The sequence below is a fragment of the Anopheles maculipalpis genome, chromosome 3RL (genome assembly GCF_943734695.1).
Source record: "Anopheles maculipalpis chromosome 3RL, idAnoMacuDA_375_x, whole genome shotgun sequence".
Classification (NCBI taxonomy): Eukaryota; Metazoa; Arthropoda; class Insecta; order Diptera; family Culicidae; genus Anopheles; species Anopheles maculipalpis.
Window position 1 is genome coordinate 26384178 of NC_064872.1, and position 21694 is coordinate 26405871.

Genomic DNA, 21694 nt, shown 5'->3' on the forward strand with positions numbered 1-21694 from the left:
GTTAATCCATGGCCACAAATTTTCAAATTATTTTTAAACAATACGTGTTAAATAATACTCGAAACAATTTTGGTTTTTTCTTTGCATTTTACTATTTTAAATATTTATTTAAAAACATTTCTTCACTAACAATACTCAATAGTACTCACATGGCCTGTCTTTTCTACTTTTTCAGTCACATCACGTCAAAGGAGAATATCTACACTACGTCACCTTAATAGTATACAGTTTTTTGTTGTCTACACTAGAGAGCACTTCAAGTTTCCACTATGGCCGACTGATCTAGAGACGACTCTCATCTAGGGAATCTCCGGTACGTATATTGCATGGCGCGTATTATGACACTGTACAGTAAAAGGTTTATCTAACACCTATGGTTAACTTGTGTTTCACATTCTTCTATATTAACAACCCGCATGCACAAACGCACAAAAAACGTCACACCTTACGCATACTTGAGTTTGTTTGCATTTACATCCGGAAAGAAGGTACCGGCCGTTTTTACTAATGACACAGAATCTCTCGCTTGCTGAGGGCCGCCAGAAGTCAACGATGAAGGTACTGCTGCAATACGAGACAATTGGGATGGTCCGTCTATCGCGGGAAAGGTTGGACTTCTGTAATCCAGTGCCGACTGGGTGGTGTGATGTGCTAGAGCTGGTGGAAACGCTAGCAGGGGTTTATCCAGTGCAGCACGATCACCACGACATTCGTGGTTCTTAATGTCCGCAAACGTTTCAAACAGATTCCGACAGACGACACACTTGAGGTGGTTTCGGGCCTATAATATAAGCACAAAGACACTCTGTTAGTATATCTTCTTCATGCCCTTGCACGGAAAGCTATATTAACCTTCTCCTGTGGAACAGCATCCATGTTCTGCGGTACCTCTCGCATATGACGCTCTAGCAACTGGGAAAAGTTGCCAAAGATTGCCGCCGAGTCAAGTCCGCCCAGATGAGACGTTGTTCCACTGTTCGACCCCATGTAACCAACACCACTCGGTACATACTGCTGCTGAGCTTGATTCTTAACGGTGACTGTTCCAGCTGGTGGACAGAGACCTCTGCCAGCATCCAGCGCTTCATTACGTTCCGTATCACCCATCGTTGCGAGCACATTGGCCGATTGTACTTCAGAGGTGACCGTAGATCGTGGATCATTCTTCTCCAGCTTGAAGCTAGTAAAGATGGCTTGCGGTGAATCCTGTACCTGTGGCAGAGTCGAATGTCCGTCGAATGAAGTGCGTTGTATTATTTTCTCTTTCCCAGTTATCACGGATGATAGTTGGGCTTTTTAAAAACGATCACTGTATACGATTTTGAGGAGTAGGTGAGTGTGTAAAATATGGATGATCGAGATGTTAGCAGACACATATGTAGTACTACTACGCTTGGTTAATGAAGGGACAAGATAGGCTGCCTTGGCTCCTGTACACACATTCGTTGCACATTCAGATAGATAACGAATAAAAACGAAAAAGAGACAGAAATAAAGAGAGAGAGAGAGAAAGAGAGCAAGAAGATGTGAAAGTGAAGAATGGATATTGTACATGTGTTTGCTAGACTTGTAGAACCGTCCCCTTAACTGGTTACATGCAACATGAAACTCACATTATTGTACACCTCCATGACGTGGTTCTTCCGTGGACGTCCTCGCTTCCGATTGAAGAGTGTTTTACTCGAACTAAACTGCAGGAAATTGGCCGTCTCCAGTAACGCACGATCACGATCTACGCCTGCTGGGGATTCGATTGCGCTCGAGGATGTTGCGGTTTGCGATGGAGTAGAGTCTTCCTGCTTAAGCAAACGATAGTCTACCGTAGGATTGGAGAGTAACTTCGATCGAGTAGGTGTACTACTAATTGACTCTTTCTTCATATACACAGGAATGTCCGTGGGAGGTTCAAGCTGATCTGAAGTTAATTCTTGCGGCTTATATTTCCGTTTCGCAGGAGGTGGTTTTTCATGTGCATAGCTTACAGGACTGTGCTGTTGACTATTGTTTGGGCCTTCTGTTAGTGGACCATCCATTAATCTACTTCCGTATAGCTGATGCAGGTAAGTCTCTTCAATATTTCCCATCACGCTTAGGTTTCGTAGCATCTCTACATTATCCAGTGCAAATACTTGCTCGTAGCTCATCTGCTGCAACATCTGCAGCCGCATCTGATACATCATCTGCAACGGTAATGTGCGGAAGGTGATCTCAGCCATCACCGCTAGTAGCTCGAGGAAAGGATTCTTCACCGTTCCTTCCTGACTCATCGTGGGACCTGGAGATATTCTTGTTTCATCGTCCCTCACAGGTGATCGTTCTGGAACACCGGCCGTTACATCTCCAACCGACTTGGTACTCTCATCCGTCTTACTTTGGTTAAATTTGGTAAGCAGATTGCGTGCCATCTGATATCGCCTATAGTCTACCTCCGTGTCCATTCGCTCGTGCTTCCGCTTATGGCTTAGTAGCTGTCCGCTCGAATGTAGCACATAGTGACAGTTCTCATGCATACAGTGAATGTGATTGCAAACGCGTGAAAACCGACAGTCCTTGTAGGTGCAATCTTCCGTCTTAAGGAACTTTTTGTAACCATCCTTCAGCAGCATCTCATCCTTCAGATGGTACGTTTTGTGTTTCTCTGCAATAAGAAGGTTAAAAAATCAATAAAAAAAGGTGATCTTCTGTCAGTAGCGCTTCTTTCATTTACCCATATCAGCTTTGTTTTTGAAGGTATATTTGCAGTTCTCCCGCCGACAGTGGAAATGTGTCGTCCGTTGCGCCCGGAACATACAGTAATCCGTACTGCAGTCTTCTGTCGCCCGAAAGCGTTGAAATCTATAACGAATTAAGCAGTAAAAAAAGGAAACTATAACATTCCGCCCTAACATTGTGCCACATTCGATCGATAAAAGCTCACCCATTCTTTACGATCGCCTCATGCTTCCGGTGGTAGTTGGCGTGCATCTGGACATCGCTCGTGCTAATGTACACCTTATCACAGTTGTCGTGCACACAGTGGTAGTGCGTATGCTTATGATTATGCTGACACGCCCCGTACTGTATGCTGCAATCGTCCGACGATGAGAATCGGTAGAACCCGTACTTAAGTGACTCTTTCCGCTTCTTGTGCCACTTGAGATGACGAATGATTTCGTACTTCTTGTACAAAACTTTCCCCCGACAGAACGTATCGTGACAGTGGAAATGTTCGTGCAGGTTTTCGTAAAGGCATTTATCATGTTTACACTCGTAACCGGATGAGTAGAGCTGGATTAAACCGTAGTTATCTGTTGAGTAGAACGAGAGAGCAAAAAAGAAATGGGTTGTTTAGTTATTGAGCGCTTCCGATGAACGTTGTTTAAAGAGTGCGCCTAAAGGTATGCAAAGCACATTGCATCCTCAACGATCATAGCCCGAGTGGATGAATGTAGCATTCGACGATCGTTTTTATGAACAGTTTTTATTACAACAGGGCATACATTTTTTTTCCTGTACTATTTTGTACACATTTTACTATGACAACATGATATTCTTTAGTATTAAACCATTAAACGCTAATTGTTTTTTAAAAATAAATTATATAGCTTCTGAAAACTTCTCAATCATAACGTCGATAGATTTGTTTCAAACATTCAATGAAAACTTTCTTGTAAACGCATACACCACCTTTCTTATCACAAATCAAACCTCCTCAGCGATCAACCTTGCTTCCCACTAGTATGCCCTTTTTCGCCATTTCAACCCCAACACCTACTTGTCCAATATTCGTTGGCAGCAATCAGCATATCAGAATCTTGACGTTGCTTCCGTGCTTGCACAAGCAAAAGTCGATTGACCAAAATTTACTCATTCGCTTTTTACACACCTCCACTTCGGAAACAAAAAACAGTAAAACAAAAAAAAACCCCCGCAGGATTAAACAGCCATAGTCGCGTTAGCCGCGCCATTTGAGCCGATTACGCTTGTTAATATTCCGATTGAAGGTATTTCGGTTATGCCCGGTTATGATTGCTTTTGTTCTCTCTTTTACATCCTGCAAACTGCTCTCTATCACTATCTTACTCACTTCTCAATTATTTTTCTATCGCTTTGTTTCTTGTGCAGTTTGTTCCTGTTCTGGTGCTGGTCGTTGATGTTCGATTCGATTTCAAGTTCACATATTTCGATTTTGTTTTGTTTTATTGACGTTTATATGTTGCATTTGCTCTCACTTTGTGCCTTTTTGTTTTTTGGTTTTGTTCTCTTCAATCTCCACCAAATCGATGATTTTTTTTTTGTTTTCATTTAATCATCATCTCGCACACATCAGTCCAATTGTGGTGGCTCCAAGCGGCTAACAAAGTAACGCGGTGTTGGTGTTCGTGCCGAGTGGGCCCAACTTTAGCCAAGTCATGCCAAGACTTGTCCGTGAAGGACGAAAGGCAAACGAATACAAAAAAAAAGTGCTCGCCACTATCTGTATATACATATTCCGGGGTAAAAACACTAAACTGAACCACCAAACCGAACCTCTTAATAATAACCGAGAGAAGAGAACAAAAAACAATCACCCTGCCAGCATTAACCATGATCTTGAGCGACTATATCGTAAGGTTGTTCGATCGCCAACTGATCGAAAAGAGAAAAACTAAATTTCGTCCGAAAACCAGTATTTTGATGAATATATACGTGAAGGAAATCAATGCTAATGGTATGTCAGAATTTCTGAGCAAATTCCTTGCTCGCCAAAAAACCCTCCCCCATCGGCGCACACACGTCTGACACGCATTCCGGTTGATTTATTTTAATTCAACCGATATTTCTACGCTCCATGCGTCCTGTTCTAGGGAGCCTAGATCTGGGCATGGAAGTTTTCGAAGTGTTGTTGCCTTCATAATCTCCAGAATGGGAGTTAAAGTAAAGCGCGAACAAAGCATATTCACATTTCTTGATTTCTTTTGCTCTATCATCGAACTATTTTTTTTTTTTTTTTTTGCTCGATAACTCCTGCCTCAAAGCTTCAAGACTTGTAGGGTTTAATTTAAACTCATTTTTCCTCCCTTTCCGATCCATTTGCTGCTGATTTGGTTGGTTTTTGATCAGAAATTTTTGGCAATCGGTTCTCGCTTCTGCTGTCAATTGCTGGTTTTCGATGGGTGGAAGAAACAGACGGACAGGCCACATCACTCACTGCCATATTATTGGCAAAAAGAACGACCTACACAGGGGAAGAACAGGCTCGAGCGCCAACTCGACCATCAACTGGAGGCACCGGTTGATTAGGACAAGGATATAAGAATGTTTTCTTGATTTAGCTGCCCCATTTGTCTTTAGCTGGCCACTAAAGCCATACTAATTTATTGACAAGCAGTTCGGTCAGGTGGAACGCATTCAAGGCTAAACAAGTGGAAGAAAAAACAGCAATATTTATGAAAGGTACAGTACGTGTGATTGATCGGGTGACATTGGGTTGAAAGTGATCTAATATTAACCTTAAGTAAAACTCGATTTCTGAAGGTTTTCTACCTTTTCTCACGCATTTGCACAACTAGATTAATTATGCCTTTTGCGAAATCACCTCAAATCCAGACGAGGTTTCTGCTAACTGCGAAACATCGAAAAAGATTAGTGCTATGCTGAATGCCTTATTTGGCATACGGGACGATGTTCTAAAAATGAAAGCTACCCACTAAATTAGGCATCCCTTTTGGCATCCAATCGGAGTTTTGGCCAACGCTTTTGTACCATTTTGATGATAAATTATGTGTTTAGAAATATGCCAATGGTAACGGTGGGTGCTTGTGTGCCTGCTTTTACCGCTGGACTGGAAAAGGGATTGGATGGTTGGCTAGGGAAGCCTCAAGATGGATTCTTCGATATGCGTTGGTTCCTTTGATCGTTCTTGGTTTAATAATAGATTTCTGTGCTATTTTGCTTCTCTATTGGTTGAAGATGTGATTAGCTTGTGTTGTTGATAAAATGTTGTATGTGTGTTATAATTTAATGCACGAAATCTACTGTATCTACGGACACGTTGAGAAAGCCGTCAACGATTGGTCAACACTTCCAGGGGTTCCAAGAAAGGACTCATTTATCTGCAGCTTTTTGATACCTGGTAGGAGTTGGGATAAAATTAACAACTTGAATGTAATAAAACCTATTCCACAAGACATCTTCATAGGATACTTGAACGAAAAAGGCCTCAAGCATCCATCCACTCTGTCCCCCGTTAAACCTGCCAAGTTTCATTTTACTTATTTAAAATGACCTTGAGGATGTTTTGGACATAAAAACTTCAAAGTTTTGTGGGTTGCATTTGCTATGTGAATGATACCGGACAATCCAGCTATTGGTGATGGAAAATAATCCTACCCTAAGACCCTTCATTAGCGTATAAATATGTCAAAAAATTCAATGAAGTCCTACTTGGCTGTCCTACTTAACTCAACGATTTAGAAGTTAAATCTAAATATTCTTAATAATTTTTATTCCAGTTTGAACACACCACAGTTTATGAAAACTTAAAACATTCCAATTTGCACTACCTTTTTCGTCAATTTTACATCAATGATCGCAGAACACCCAAGCATTGGGAGAAAGTATAACTATCTCGCTTAAGAGCACATTATCATCCCAAAACAGCGCCATCACTCTATTAAATCCAAACACAATTGACCTCATCATCATACACGCTTAATGCTTCCATTCTGCCCCATTCTGTCTTGAACATTTTTCCACTTTTTTTGTGCCCACCCCTCCCATTTGGACTCCAAGAAACAGTTCTATACACATCGGGTACATAGGGTCGGTTCTTCCATTTTTACCGGCTTGATTTGAATTTTCGGTGAAACGTAACATTTTTCGTTTTGCTTCCTTTAATCTAATAATTCAGCGGGAATATGATGGTGATGATGATGCCGATCACAAAGCCGATTGATCGACTGCTTTTAAAACGCTGATGTCCAGTTCGAGAAAGTCCAGCCGCTAACGAAAACATGAAACAGTCAAGGCGCGGAGCGGCTGCAAGGAAATCTCAACCCCTGACCCAAAGCGCAAAGAGCGCAATGGAAGCGGCCGTGTGGAGATTTCGGGATCGGGATCAAGATATTTAAAGGCAGCAGAGGGGGAAAAAAGCTGATCAACAGCATAAAAACCAGCACAAAAGAGTGAAGAGAACATGGGAGAAATAAAAATGAAGCAAAACCACTCACCGAGCACATAGTACGAACGCAAATCATGTTACGAGAAATGTGTTTCTTTAACATCAATCAACTCATTGTTTCCGTTTGGTTTTTGAGTATATCTCTCGTTTTTTTTTTTTCTTGGTGCGTTATCTTCCAACCAACAGTTGCGACGTAACTTTGCTCCCGTATCGGTTTTATAGTTTTGTTTCATTCTTCTTCTGTGCCCTTTTCTCGATCAGAATCTGTGGAGATTCTTTATGCTTCAAATTTGTAGCTTCGATAATGTTTCGTTTATGATTTAGTTATGAGTTCTAAATTTCTGAATGAAACGGGAAGAGTGACACGAGAGGATTGAGGGAAACATATGAAATGAGAAGTAATTTGAGATAGTTTTATGAGTCTTTTAGTACTGGCATAGATCCACTTTAATGTGTACCGTTCTTTGAAAATGTTTTCTCGAAGTGGGCAATAATAAGGAGGCCATTTTTCTTTAGTAGAGGAATATTTCATATTTATCAAGTTATTCGGTTTGTTTGTCTTGAGATCTGAGATCATTTTTTATATAATATTTGTTATAGAAAATCTCTCCAGATTTATCGTTATTTTTGTTTAATATTTAATTTCGTTTTGTTTTATTTAAAGGGTTATTTATTATTTGTAGAGTTTCCTTATTGTTTTATATATTTTTACGTATTTTTCAATGTTACAATCGCGATTCATGAATTTCATTGGCAACTTAAACATAAATTTAATTACTTTTTTTAAATTTTTTGTGAAAAAACGTTTCAAATTAAATTGAATTTTTAAAATATGATTTGTATTTTATTCAAAGCAGCAAGATCAATCGTGTTCAATAGTTCAGTCTTCTTTTTGCCTATTTTTTATGCTGTACATCACAATCAAAAGCGAAACAAGAGTGGATTAGAATAAATCAAAATCAAATCCAATGCGCAAATAAAATAAAACCACTAGCGCTAGTGCTAAGAAGAGCATTTGTCTTAATATTTCTCGTTATCCTATCCTCTCTTCCTCCCCGACACAGCCTGACATTCGATCTATAAATCAATATCGATTAGAAGTAACACTCAAGCTCAAGGTAGAGACACAGTAACGAGTACCAAACGCCGAGAGAAAAAAAACGCAACAACACCTATCTCAATCATTTGCGTCCGAAGGTGACCGATTTAAATATCCTAAAATAGACCGGAGTGTCCGATTTGGAAGTAGAAACTGGCCACAATGAGGTACAGTTTGGCCTCAAAAAAGGATAGACAATCCACCCAGCAGTAGGAAGGCTACAATACAGACGGTGTGAAGTAAGGAAACGCAAAAATTAAACTAAAAAACCTGCCCGCAAAACAGCTCGCGATTTGAAGAGCGAGTGCTGCACAGATTAGCACAGCCGAACAAAAGCTTCAAGAAATCAGATGACCAAAAAGTGGAATAGGATTTGGGGAGCGAGAAAAACAACAACTACTATCAAATACGATCCTAACAAATCATGTAAAAAAAAACAACACATCACAGCAGCAACATATTCGGAAAGTAACAAGTTATTTTACCGCCGCGATTGGTAAAAGAAGCTAAATGGACGCAAATACGCTGATACGAGTAAAAAGCTGCCCGGGGGAAATGGAAGCAAAAAGCCGACAAGGTAAAGTGAGAGGCAAGCGGAGACACGCACGCGAAAAGTAAAATACATGTGACCTGGCCGAAAGGTGGAAGAAATAGAACCGGGCGCAAAGGAATCCAGCGGTAACGGAAGAGGATAAAGTCCGAAACGGTGGAATTAAGCGATGGTAATCTCTGAAAGGCCACCAGAAAATATACTTTAAGGGAGAGTCGGGCCCCACAATGTGGTTGTTAGTCGAGCGCGTGCTCATGCGGTCCCCGGTACACGCGTTGCTTTATTACTATTATTTTGGGCTGTTAATCTGCGCGCCTTCCTATTGCTACTTGGTGGGGCTCTAAACCAAATGAGTCGATCGATTGAATGAATCATAACGGAAGAGTTGTTTGGATTGAAATTTAATTTAATCTTTTTTTTTTTTCTTTGCGGGCTTAAACAAAATTGGAAGAAATTTGTTGTATTAATGGTTTTATTGATTTTCGCCATTTTGCAGGGTTTTCAGATGATGATGAAAAGAACAGGAGCATTACAAGCACCGGGAGAATGCTAACACATTAAGGGCAACATGTTCAGATGGTATCACAAAAGCAGCACATAATTTCAGTCTTTCAGTAAAGTGCCCACCATTCATGAAAGTGCGTGATTAGAATTTTTTAATCTTATTCTTCTTGACTGAACGAGCTGTTATGTCAGGTCGACCGTCCAATGGCTTACGAGACTTGCTGAAATCTCGTATTAGAATGGTCAGTTCTCACAGCGGCCGGAATGGTATTTCAACCCTGGTTTAGCCGACACCCTATGCATTAAGGGCGAACGTACTATAAAGGATTGCGATTAACCAAAAAAGCAGCATTCTGGACGATCATATCGCATGTTACAACTAAAGATTAAGTAATCAAAAGGCTTATCAGCATTTGGGACAATGTTTTCAATTTAATAAAACCAATGCAGATACTTAAGGAATATGTATTCCTGATGCTGCTCTACTCATTCGCGATTCTTATGCTGCTACAGATTTTTGGGCATAAAATGAGGAATGTTAGAGCCATGCCTAGAGTTTGATTAAGCAAAACTGTGTTTTTTACAGATAGAACTAGCCAAATATGTATCATTCCTGTTATTATTGACGGGTTGGTAGGCTCCAACCTGCCCACGTCAGGGCCGAATATCGAATCGAGGTAATCCATCGGGCCTGGACTATCTTCCTGTATGCAGGACAGACTATCTAGCTACAGAGGATAATAAGGTCATGAAATGCTCTCGAAGTTGCTGTGCCAAAGAGGAAGAAGAGCTACTACAATTCTGCGAGTAAATTATTATTTTGAGAGTCATTTCTTAGTACCAAATTATCCACACCATCTTGAGCAGGTCCCAAAAAAGAAAAGCACATTTTTAGCCCACATCGAAAACCCTATCTTGATATTCTGAAATCTGAAAAAAAAATTCTAAATTTGATTGAATTCTAAAATCAAGTAATGCTATTGCTACAGATGCATCTGAAAATTCCTGTCGATCGTGATCTTCACTAAAGATGACCGAGAACTTCAATTCCATTAGATCTAAATAGTTGCTTCTTCGTGCCAACATGCACTCAACAAGAAAGCAGAGAAAAATTTGATAAATATGAACGAAAAACATAGAAAAAGCTCACAAAACACAACACAAAACGCCAAACACCACCCAGAAATGGGGGTAAGTACCGGGCATGGTTTCAAATCGCTCCCAAAACACCATGACCATCACACTTAAAAGCCATCCTGCGACCACGGCGAACACGCTTCGAACGTGATTCCCCGGCGACCGTGACGTCAACAAATTATGTATGAAATTATTTACCGAAATTATTATATTTCTCCACGGCTTGATTGATTTATCGAACGCATTAAACTAGTTCAAATTGATTTGCCCGGTCAGTCGGTTGGGATCGGGAATGGAGCTTTCGCTCCATTCCTGTCCATTTGGTTTAGCTTTCGTCCCCGTTTCATTTCCCTTTCGCGTTCCTGTTTTGCCTCGCGCTAGGTGTCCTAGGGGCGAACGCGCGCGCATGCGGAAGAAAAAAAAAGTGACTTGCCAAAAAGGACGGCACAAAGCGCAAGACACATCCCACCTGAGCCCGATCGAACGGGAAATCCAACAACCACAAAACCATCTAAGAAATCCGGCAACTGCTTTTGCTTCGAAAACTGATCATTTATTCTTGAAAAGCGACGTACCCGGGAGCATATATTTTAAACCTTCCTTGCTCATTTTGTTTTTTCACCATTTTGCTCCATTTTCGGCAATACCTTTGCTGCACGGGGTGCCCTAATCTTTCGAGCAGGGAGGTGCAGGTAACATTTTGCGGCGCTTTCGCGCTAGAAGTTTTTACCGAGCTCCATTAGGATAGAGAAGCTAGGAGGCTACAGTCTTTCATTTGGCGTAATGATACGGTGGCTTAAAACATTCCTCCACAATACACACGATGGTATGTACGATGGCGACCGGTTTTTCCCCCTCTGATACAGGCGTCAACCGATCTCTCTAAAGTTCGGAGTCAATTTTTGGGTAGCCTCAAACTCTGTTGTCTAGCGTACGATTGACCTCTCGGGGCTTTAGGCCGAGGGTAACAGGGATGAAAAACCTCTTCATTACAGAGCTGGTGACCCGTGGCGGTCTAAGAGCCCTGAGAGGGGTGGTAGGTCAAAATAGAAGCGTCTTAAAAGCTTCCGCATAATCTACTTATTTGCGTTCGATGCCGACGGACAAACATGACGGACATTTTTTTTTTTCTTTTTTTTTTTTGGAACAGATACAGAATGAACTGGCTGGGTAAGTTTTTACGATCGTTTCGAATTTGTTTATTGACTGCTATGTGTGATCGGTTTCGGGTGTGATCCTTGGAGGAAGGTAGCACACAAAGGGTGCTAAAATTCAAATCATATGGCCAGTGTGTTTGTAATACGATTTTACAACCAATTGGGAATTAATTGGATGTGGGTTTTGTTGTGTTAATCTGTCTTTATTCTTCCAACAGAAAAGCTCGAAAGTAAGCAGCAAACATAAGAGAAAGGCGAAACATGACAAGCCACATGTGAAAATAATTTAAACTGAGAGATAATTTAAAAAAAAGACAGTAAAAACTAAAAACGAACAGAAATAAAATACATAAATAAGGAAAAAATAAGCAGAATCTCTAATGATGATATGAAATAATAATACTAAAAGAAAAATTACGATTTTCAAACTGAACTCCAAAACCAAACCAAAATGATACTGAACTCCAAACCAAAATGATAAAATATAGAAATACACCAACATGACAAGTTAAAAAATAAATTGACCAATAATTAAAAAGAGAATTAATCCTAATCAAAATTAGAGATTTTTTAAAAGAATGAATATTGGACATAAATCTATCTGGACATCGATGACCCGTAACATAAATTATCGATAAACCATCCAAATTAACACTACAAATGACAATGATTGATTAAAAAAAGAAGCTAAATGACGCTACAAAAAAGTGTTCTAATAAGGAATTATTGGAAAACAAATCAATTAAACATTCCAATGATGAAAGTTTACTAAAGACACGAGAAAAGTAAAGAACAAATGTTGATATCCAGCTATTACAAATGCAACAGTCCAATCCTGATGTTTCCATCAGCAAGAACATGATCTGCAAATTATACTTTGATTACGTGTGCACAAGTATATTTCAAAAACAATATTTACCCTACTGTGTGGTCTCTCACACAGGCACAGTCCACCCGAAAGAAATTCATGCTAAAACAGCCTATGTTTCTTTCCTTCCTTATCCAATTCACTTATGCTCATTGGCTGCATCAAGTGACTTGTTGTGCTCCATATTCTTTGCTGCTTGAAAGCATTCAACCAAAGAACTAACGTCAGCAAAATCTTACGAACTTTGTGGTCGTAGAGCCAAGGGAAAACGATCCACTGGGTTGAAACGATAAAAATTGCAACGCTCATCCGACCCAGCGTAAGGACCATTGACCGATCCGTGTTGATTCCCATGCGAAGGAAGGGATGATGTTCGTATGTTGCTCTCGCTCTTCTTCCCTTACCTTCGTACCACTTCGAGCCTTCGAGGATAAACACATACACAAAGAGTGTGTTTTGATTTCCATAGAAAGCATCAACGAGGCATCATATTTCCTCCGAGCTCATAAACGCAACCCGGGATGTCTGTGTGAGCTGAGTTTACCGAAAGGGGATTGGTCTTTATTAGGTTTGATTGAATTATGTACCGGGAAAGCTAATTAAGAGTGATACAATTTTATGCGTCACTGAGAAGCTTGCTATTGGTGACAATTTTACTACTTTTTGTCACATTCTTGAACATATTCTTTATTACGCGAATATAACATTCTCCAATGACTTCATGACACAATGACAAAAAGAAATCATTGCCCATGCTACCAACATAATAAAAAAAACACTGAGAGATTTTTAATCAGTTGCAAAACCACCAAAAACAAACCGAAAACAATAGAACCTCGGTAACCAAAACGGAACGGAAACGGGATTTAATTGTGGCATGGAATTGAAATAAAAGGGGAATTCGAAACTTTCTGCTGCATTACGAATCTTTTTTTGGGATTTCTGATGAAAAATAAGCTCGCCACGATGCAGTTGTGCGTAGAAGACGAACTGGGTAGAATATTAAACATTTGCTGGAAGAATGAAGCAAGGAGAATGGTTCCTGCGATCGATTAAGCGCCAAGCGAGCCCAGGCAGGAAGTGAGTCTTCAAGTGAATTCACTTAAGCTCAGTGACATCATCTTCGGTTCGAGGGCGAGAGAGACAGTGGGTAAGGGAAGGGAAAAAGAACATAGTTGTATGAACAAAGTGGAACACAGATATGTGAGCAGAAGCCAGGGTGAACCTTTAGATAGTTTGGGAGAAGCGGTTGAGGAAATCATTGTATTGATACATGCTGATGAACCAACACGCGTTATTAACGGTTGATGAGTGAATCATGCTTATTGTTTGATTATTCGATCATTTTTATGACTCGAATGTAGTGTTGAAGCCTTTGTTTGCGATTTAAATAAATATTTATAATTGTAACCCATCAAGATCATGTTGCAAGACTTGTTTCAAATTAACAGGCCTGAAGGTAGACGAGCATTCTAACATTTGTTAGAAGAAAATCTATTCTAATCCAGTTTATGAACGCATTTAATCTGTATTCTGATCTCAAAACTCCTGAAAGTATGCAATCTCTACCAAAAGAATTAAGTTAAATTCTATAACGTGAATATATCTCCCAGCATAAATGAAAATCGTATCTTACTTTTAAGTTTATCGTAATCCTGGGTCCTGGCCGTCCTTTGTGAATAAAAAAAATCTCTAATGTGTGTTTTAAAGCAGATTTTATACTATTTATACGATGACTGCTATATGTTTTTTTCTAACAATAATTTCACAGCAACCGAGTATGCCCAGGATAAGGCAAAGAATAAGGAGGAAATGCCTTACCAATAAGATTTTAAAATTTATTCAACACAAGCTGTGTTGACAATACGGCACTGGACACTCATAATCAATTGTACATAAATAATAATTTCACAGATTTATTCCATTTCATTCTATGAAAAGGTTTTTTCTCCACCATGATTTACTTCACGATGAGATTACTTATTTTCGTTTCAATGTTAAATAATTGCTTTAATATTCCACAGGCTCCGATTAGAAATATTAATATTCCATGTAAAATCAACACATCTCGTCTAGATTTTTCGGACATCATCTGGACGCAGACGATTGATTATTTAGATATGCAACAGAAATCTATTAGCCAAGAAAGAGAGTAAATTATAGACCAAAATCTTTTCTTTCGAATGTGTAGTACAAACAGGAACAAAAGTTTGAATTAAACTAACCTCCATCAACGATTGGAATACACTATTGCATAACTCTAGGATCAAGTTCCTTAAAAACAGTCTAGTTACATCCATGTTTTAGTCACAATATCTGAGATAAATTTGGGTTTAGATAAGAAAATTTGTTTAATAGTTTTTTCTTCCCTTTAAAACCCGAACGTTCAGTAATGTCCATAACACTTACGCCTGAAGATATGCAATATTTTTGATTCCTTACATCGTTCAAATACAAGTAAGGGACAAATGGTGTAATAATATTGACTAAGATTGCATAAAAGCCAGTGTTAAAAGAATATTATTCCTACACTGCTTATACTTTAATCGTAACAAATCCTTCCATTATTGACATTCCAATTAGTTTAAGTAAACTAATTACGTCCTGCATGACGTCTTAAAAATTTCGACACATCTTATTCACCACCACTCACCACAGACACTATCATCTCATGCATAAAATGCTAATGCGTAATACTTTCACGCTTTAAAAAAAAAACCCTCTCCCGCCAGAGCATCGAGCGGAAGTGACAATAGTTGCCATTTGCTGTCGTTGCATAGGAGAAAACATACATCTCACCATCCCACCCCATTTCCTCCCTTTTTTTTTTAGCCCCATGCTCCCCTTGTTACAATCCAACTACGCACACGCCAATGCTTCGTGTCACACTTTGAACCGCGGAATTGTCCACTCGCACACGCATTTGATTCGCTTTGATTTGCTTTCCCTTTCCATTCGGCGTGAAAAACCTGAACCCCTGTGAAACCCCTGGGAAAAACCTGTGGCCTCTGGCAACAGAACACACACAGCACACAGCAACAAAAACAAAAAAAAAGTCAATAAAAAGTGGAACCACGGGTTTTGTGCCTTTTTTGCCCTTGTTTATTGTGTGCCCGGGCGCTGGTGCTCCGATGCTTTTATTGGTTTATTGTGACTAATTTGGTTTGATTGCGGTTTCCGCGGGTATGCTGGAAAAATTCATCTCGCAACATTCGGTACCGCACAGCGCTCGCTCGCACGCTGATAAATTCCAACCGCTTAAGTACTGCGTCGTTTTGTGTGCCGACTCCGGGCGAACGGAAAACAGTTTTAGAGGAACGGGGAATTGCCGGGGTAGTGTACGGGAGGTCAAAAGGTTAATTTCATTGATTGAGCACAGTTTTTCCCTTATACATATTCCCGTATGGGCGGCGGTTATGCTTCGGGTAGAAATCTGAGAGAGCTGTTTGATGAGGCAAAGAATTGATAAAAATGGATACAGTGCGCTCTGCTTCGCAGAAAACCAACGATCTGTGCTGGCCGTCGACGCGAACTCATGCAGTAAATTCATTCCCGGTACGATTTGAATCTCGTGCATGAATGGGTAGATTAGCGGCGCAAGTTGAATCGAAAAAAGAGTTAAAAACATGACATATAAGACGAAAAAAGGGGGTAAATATGCTTTTCTTCCATTCAATGAGTCAGCTCCGGAGGCCTTTAACCCTGATCAGTGAGCGTTGGTGAGTGTTGTCATTTCCTTTATGCGTTTGGTGATATGTCCCTTAATGAAGTAGATTTATTAAATACAATTGGACGCATAAACACAGAGTGAGAAAGACGAGTCTTCTTCCTTCACGTCAACCTTTTCATGCACCGCTTGCAATGAATATTTACTTTTCAAGGATACATTTCTAAACAAAGTCAAGTTTTTTTTCTCTGCTCGCCCCCCCCCCCCCCCATCGCTAGCAAAGGGCTGCCAATTCGTGGTGATTAAAACAAGGCCATCGCCACAACAATCACACACACACACAAGTCCAACCAAACAAGCACGCCAAACAACAAAACAACCGTGCAGAAAACGCTTCTCTTTCACTATTTCTAAAATTGTGATCTTCGATCAGTTATTTCGGGTAAGAACAACGACAAATTTTCCCCCAAGGTGCAATTGCTACCCTGGGGCCACCCCCATCGGGTTACGAAGTCACCTGACCTGACGGTAAGTTGTTCGAGCAAAGCGAGCACGGGGAATGAAAAAACAAATTGCAGGAAAACCGATCAATCGATTGTAGCGTGCCGCGACACAAAATGTCCCAAAAATATAAGCTTTAACAAGGCGTCTTTAGGTTAACGAGGCCGTTGGAGGGGAGCGATGGCTAAGGGGAAGGGTTTCTGTGTCCTTATCCACCCACCGATTTGTTGACAATTTTGCGACGAACGGTTTTAATTCGCACTAGCACTAATCTTGATGGTGATGCCAAGATGGTTTCAAGTGTGTATCGAGATTGTTTCCTTCGTTTCAGTGATAAATGAATCACAATTTCAAATTACTCATTTTGCTTGTGTGATTTCAAATCAACAATTTTATTTTTTCCTTGAATATGAAACTGATTAAAATTAACATTTTTGAATAAAAAAGCACTTTTCATGTAGTATGGAATTATATCTGATAAAAGATCTTAACCAAATTATTAAAAAAGATGTGCAAAATAAAGCAACAATAATGTTTAAGAAACATAAATAAATTTTGCAACGATTACGAAATAATTTAAATATTTAGATTAAAAATGAAAAAAAGTTAAGTGGAACACAGTTAACATTGAAAATAAGAAGATATCAAATTAAAATGAACGTTCCTTTGAAAAAAATGAAGAAATTTTCGAATAATCGTCATCTTCTTATAAAATGCAAGAACCATAAAAAGTAAAACGTAAAAAAATAAAAATTGTATAGAAATTTTTTGAATGCAACGGTTTTTTTTTTTTTAATTTTAGGTTTTGTCTAAATTATTCGAATGTTTTAAGACTCGAACTTAAAACTGAAATAACATGTATGAAACAAAGCAGAAAAATGGAAGCAAAAGAATTGTTGGTGCAAAAATATAGAAAAAGTAAAAACTGAAGTAAAAAAAACTGTTCGAGTGCTTAAAACAAAGCTAAAAAATGAAATTTTAAAATTAGTACCATAATTCTATTGAAATACGATACAAAGTGCGCTAAATTGAACTTCAGTACTAGCAAAAAAAGTACCGAAAAACTTCTATCCTCTATTTTCTTCTCTTTTTTTCAACTCTTTTTGCACATTTCCCAACCACCTTTGGACTTTCAAATGGAATTCAAATTCGTACCGAGCAGGAATTCCGTATCATTTATTCACTTTAATCTGTTTCTCCGCTTCTCCGCTCCGCGCACAAAGCACCAACGCCGCGAAACCGAGTACGAACTATTTCTCACAACTATTACCACCAACCAGTCGGTATCAAAATCTGTTTCGATGAGTACATTTCCCAATCCAGCGTTCCATTTGCTCAAGACAAGATATTAAACTCTTTCTTGTTTTTCTGTTCGATGAAGAACCCCCGAAAAAAAAAGGTTCAACAAGCACGTTCAAAGCATCATCACAACGATCAACACGCAACAAACAACTTTTATCTGCTCGCTCCAAGCAAAAGGATCATCGAGGCCGTCCGTTTTGTTCTTCTCCACTTTCGCGGCGCAAGCGTTTCGGTTTGTTTCGATGTCTTTCGAGTCTTTCTACTCTCTTTGCACGTCTTTATTTCTTATTTCGGGGTCCGCTCTTGAATCAATCTATCATCGACACTTGATGTCAAATTTCTCGCTCGTCTCGTGCTCTGCTTCTCCACTTCTCGTAGCCCTGCATTGGTACGTGTGTTATTATATGCTTTTCAACCATTGCTTGCGCCCTCACCGTCACTCTGTGCTGGCTTGGAATTTACCCAATATGAGCTAAAAACTCAAAGAAAACACGGGGTTGCAGTGTCACGGGATTGTTCTTCCATTATTCCCATTCCGATTCCCAGGGGTTCGGGCTTGAAATTCGACTCCTTCAGCCAGATCCTTCAGCTTTGTATAAAATAGAGAAACAAGTGGATGTAGGAAACTTACGCCACGCCGTATAAGGAAGCATAGAAAAGCATTAGCTAACGCACGAACTTCGCAGGCACACGGGCCAACTATGTTTCACCCAAAATTGGAGCTATGATGTTGATTTTTGAGCTAAATCGACGTGAAAAGAAGAAGCAATAAATGACACTCAATCGTGTTAGCCAATCGCTTCGTGTCCAGGCAAAAGAAAGTTTGCGAGATCGGAGATCGTGCGAAGGGAAAGGAGAAAGAACTCTTTGAAGCTCGATATTAGTTCCCAGTTTTTGAGGCCTAAGAAATCAAACATGCCACTCGGACATCGCGATAGATCACTTTTATGAAAATCAATTAGAAATTAATTTACAGACTTGTTTTTCACTCCCTTCCCAGCCCATTCTGCAGCCATACGCTATGCTCTCGATCACTCATCGAAATTCATTATTTGATCGTTGATACTGGTAGATCGGGCGAGATCGCTTCAGGCATGTTTGCTTCTTCATTTCACCTATCAAATTTCGCACTCTTGAGAAACGTCGCACGCGCGCGCAAAAAAAAAAGCTCCATCTCTGGGTTGTGTGATGCCCTCGAATTAATTATATTTCATGCCTAAGCACTTCTTTTTTTCACCGCGAAGCTCCTTCGTTCGCCTTACTTAGCTAGTCTTCAAATCTCTGCTCTCGTTATGTTACCGTTGCCTTTATTGCGGAACAAGTGTGTGCTTTTATTATATTGTTGGTTGCCTGTTTATTCGAAAGGAACTCGTCCATCAGTTAATGCGTCTTTTGAATATGCTTAATATGCTACACAATAACATAGGGTAAGCGAAGAATGGGAGATGGCGAATATAAAAGAGCTTGCGTGTCAGAATCAGAGCAAGAAACGTCAAACGCAACTAATCGTGGCCTGGCAGCGGGAATGGCAGAAACAGGGAGCTGGTTACTGCGTGCGTTGATGGTGATGACGGTGGTGATGATGAAGAGTGAGAATTAAATTTACGATCACCGCAATGAAACACTTGAAGGAAGAGCGAACGCATCTCAAGGTTGCCCACTTTGGACTAAAATTAAGGCTCATTTTGGGGTATTTGCTTTTTTAGCAGTTGAATAGGTTTTTGGTGACAAAATGGGTACTTTAAAACGAATGTTGTTTTGAGTTTGTTGTGGTAATAGCTTAGCGTGTTTCTTAATTTTCATGCTTTATTCTAGGAGTTGCTAGATTTGTCAATTATTTCTTTTTGCTCGTCAAGCACATACCAAACGGGTCCTTTTTTATTTACGTAGGACGGCCAGACCGTACTACTTACCAAAGCTGGTCAAAGCTGACAAAATTACTTTCATGATCGGACGATAAATTTCTAGTTTTAAAAGCGTTAAACAGGTCAACCGTCTTAGTACTTTGTATTTCATGTTTGCTCTTTGTGCTCTCACTTATCAAAAAGTCACTTTTTATGGTTTGAATATTCTTATTAACTTAACAAATCAAAGAAACAAAAGGTAGTATAATAAAAAAGCATCAATATGCTTCTAAACAGACATTAATTACGCAAATATCTGTTCAAAACGCTCCTGTTTTTCAATATAGCATTAAATCATCCTAGCTCTTAAGTATTAATCTAATAACAGGTGATATATTTGATTGCTATTTTGACACATTTATCAATCTATGCCATAATTGATTATGTTTGAATTACAAAAAAAAACTTTTTTTTTACTTTCTATGTAACATGTAATTTTAACAGTCTAAATCATTTTAACAGATAAATTCTCACAAGTCACAAGTAAGTTCAATAAGCTCAGAAGTGAGCATATTTCGTTGCGATCAAGGAGAAAAAATTCTCAGTATAAATGTAGAATCAGAACAACTCTCTGATTAAGCTCAGAGACTTTAGACGTATGATGTTTAAAACACTGTAAAATACGTAACATTATCTTGGCGGATACCAAAATAGGATATCATTTTCACTACGAGATCATTCTATCAGCCCGAATGTATGCAATGTAGCACTTAGCTTGGGTAAGATTACACTTTTTTACGAGTGTAGATAAATCCTTGATTCTAAAATTTAAAATCCGAGGGACAGTTCGGACCAAATGATTCATTAGGTATGCTTGTGCAAGGATACACATTTATAGCTTAATAGTTTTCTGCCACAAACTTACAGATATCTGCACCAGACACAACAACACCTCTCGACAATTTAGAACAAGAATATTGATAACAATTGTTTCGTTGTATTCGGGTCGGTCAAACTAAGCAGACAGCTTTGATTTCAACTACTTTCACTTAAAAGAACGACACTCACCATGCAACAGCTCCAGGATCGTCGCCATATTTTCGTCCTTCTCACTGTCCGCGAAAAACTTGCTTAACTCCACCAGTTTAGCCTCCTCCATCTCACCCAACCGTGTCTTGATCGAGTTGTTATTGTTATGTAGAATCCCACCAATGTCACCGCTAACACTTCCAACACTGCCACTCGTACCACTGCCACTAATAACGTTCCGATTGTTGTTATTGCCACTCAGCGGACTGTTATTGTTATCGATCGGTTCCGTACACTTGCCACCAGCACCATAGATCACTGTCGTGCAACTACTGCTGCTGCGATCACTTCCGGCCGTACACTCGTGTGCGGTGGCCCCATCGTACTCGTCGTCCTCGAACGCGTCACCACTGTTGGACGGATCCTTTGCGCATGCACCGGCACCACTGTTGTTGGCGGCGTGATAGTTGAGCGCTTTACTCACATCCGACACACTCGACCCGTGACTTGCGTCCTCATCGACACTAGCAAAACGCATCCTTTTGATGGCCATTGGTGAGGAGCTGACAACACTCACCGGAAACATCGTACCGTGCTCCTGCTCACCATTACTCTCCGGAGACATCATGCTTAATCTTGATATCACATGCAGTTTCAACTGGCAAACAAACAAACAAATCGCGACCGATCTTTCCTTTGCTTTAAAACCTTGCAAATCACGTCTTCAAAACAGCCACAACATGTCTCACCACATCACAACAGCAATCTAGAGCACTGGGCCGACACCGAAAGCACTATCTAGAACGCATGCTAATGATCGTCGCGCGCTAGCAATGAGACCCTTTTTCTAACGATCTACCGCACACACCAACACCCAGCACGTTTTGCGTAATCT

The 21694-nt window shown here is 39.8% G+C and overlaps 1 protein-coding gene across 1 annotated transcript; it reads right to left on the reverse strand.

The window, feature by feature from the left end:
• Window positions 1-439: 439 nt before the first annotated feature.
• LOC126564043 (uncharacterized) lies at window positions 440-21427 on the reverse strand. Its single transcript, XM_050220952.1, has 6 exons — window positions 20839-21427; window positions 2918-3287; window positions 2708-2835; window positions 1614-2638; window positions 853-1212; window positions 440-781 (listed from the first exon to the last, which is right to left on the reverse strand). Exons 1-6 carry the CDS (start codon window positions 21425-21427, stop codon window positions 446-448), a joined length of 2808 nt encoding a protein of 935 aa, XP_050076909.1. The 3' UTR covers window positions 440-445.
• Window positions 21428-21694: the final 267 nt, after the last annotated feature.

Coding starts and splice junctions, on each gene's coding strand:
- LOC126564043 (XM_050220952.1), bottom strand. CDS start 21,427: ATGATGTCTCCGGAGAGTAATGGTGAGCAGGAGCACGGTACGATGTTT. Junction 3,288..20,838: donor GATCCTGGAGCTGTTGCATG/GTGAGTGTCGTT, acceptor TCTACTCAACAG/ATAACTACGGTTTAATCCAG. Junction 1,213..1,613: donor TCATGGAGGTGTACAATAAT/GTGAGTTTCATG, acceptor ACTCTGCCACAG/GTACAGGATTCACCGCAAGC.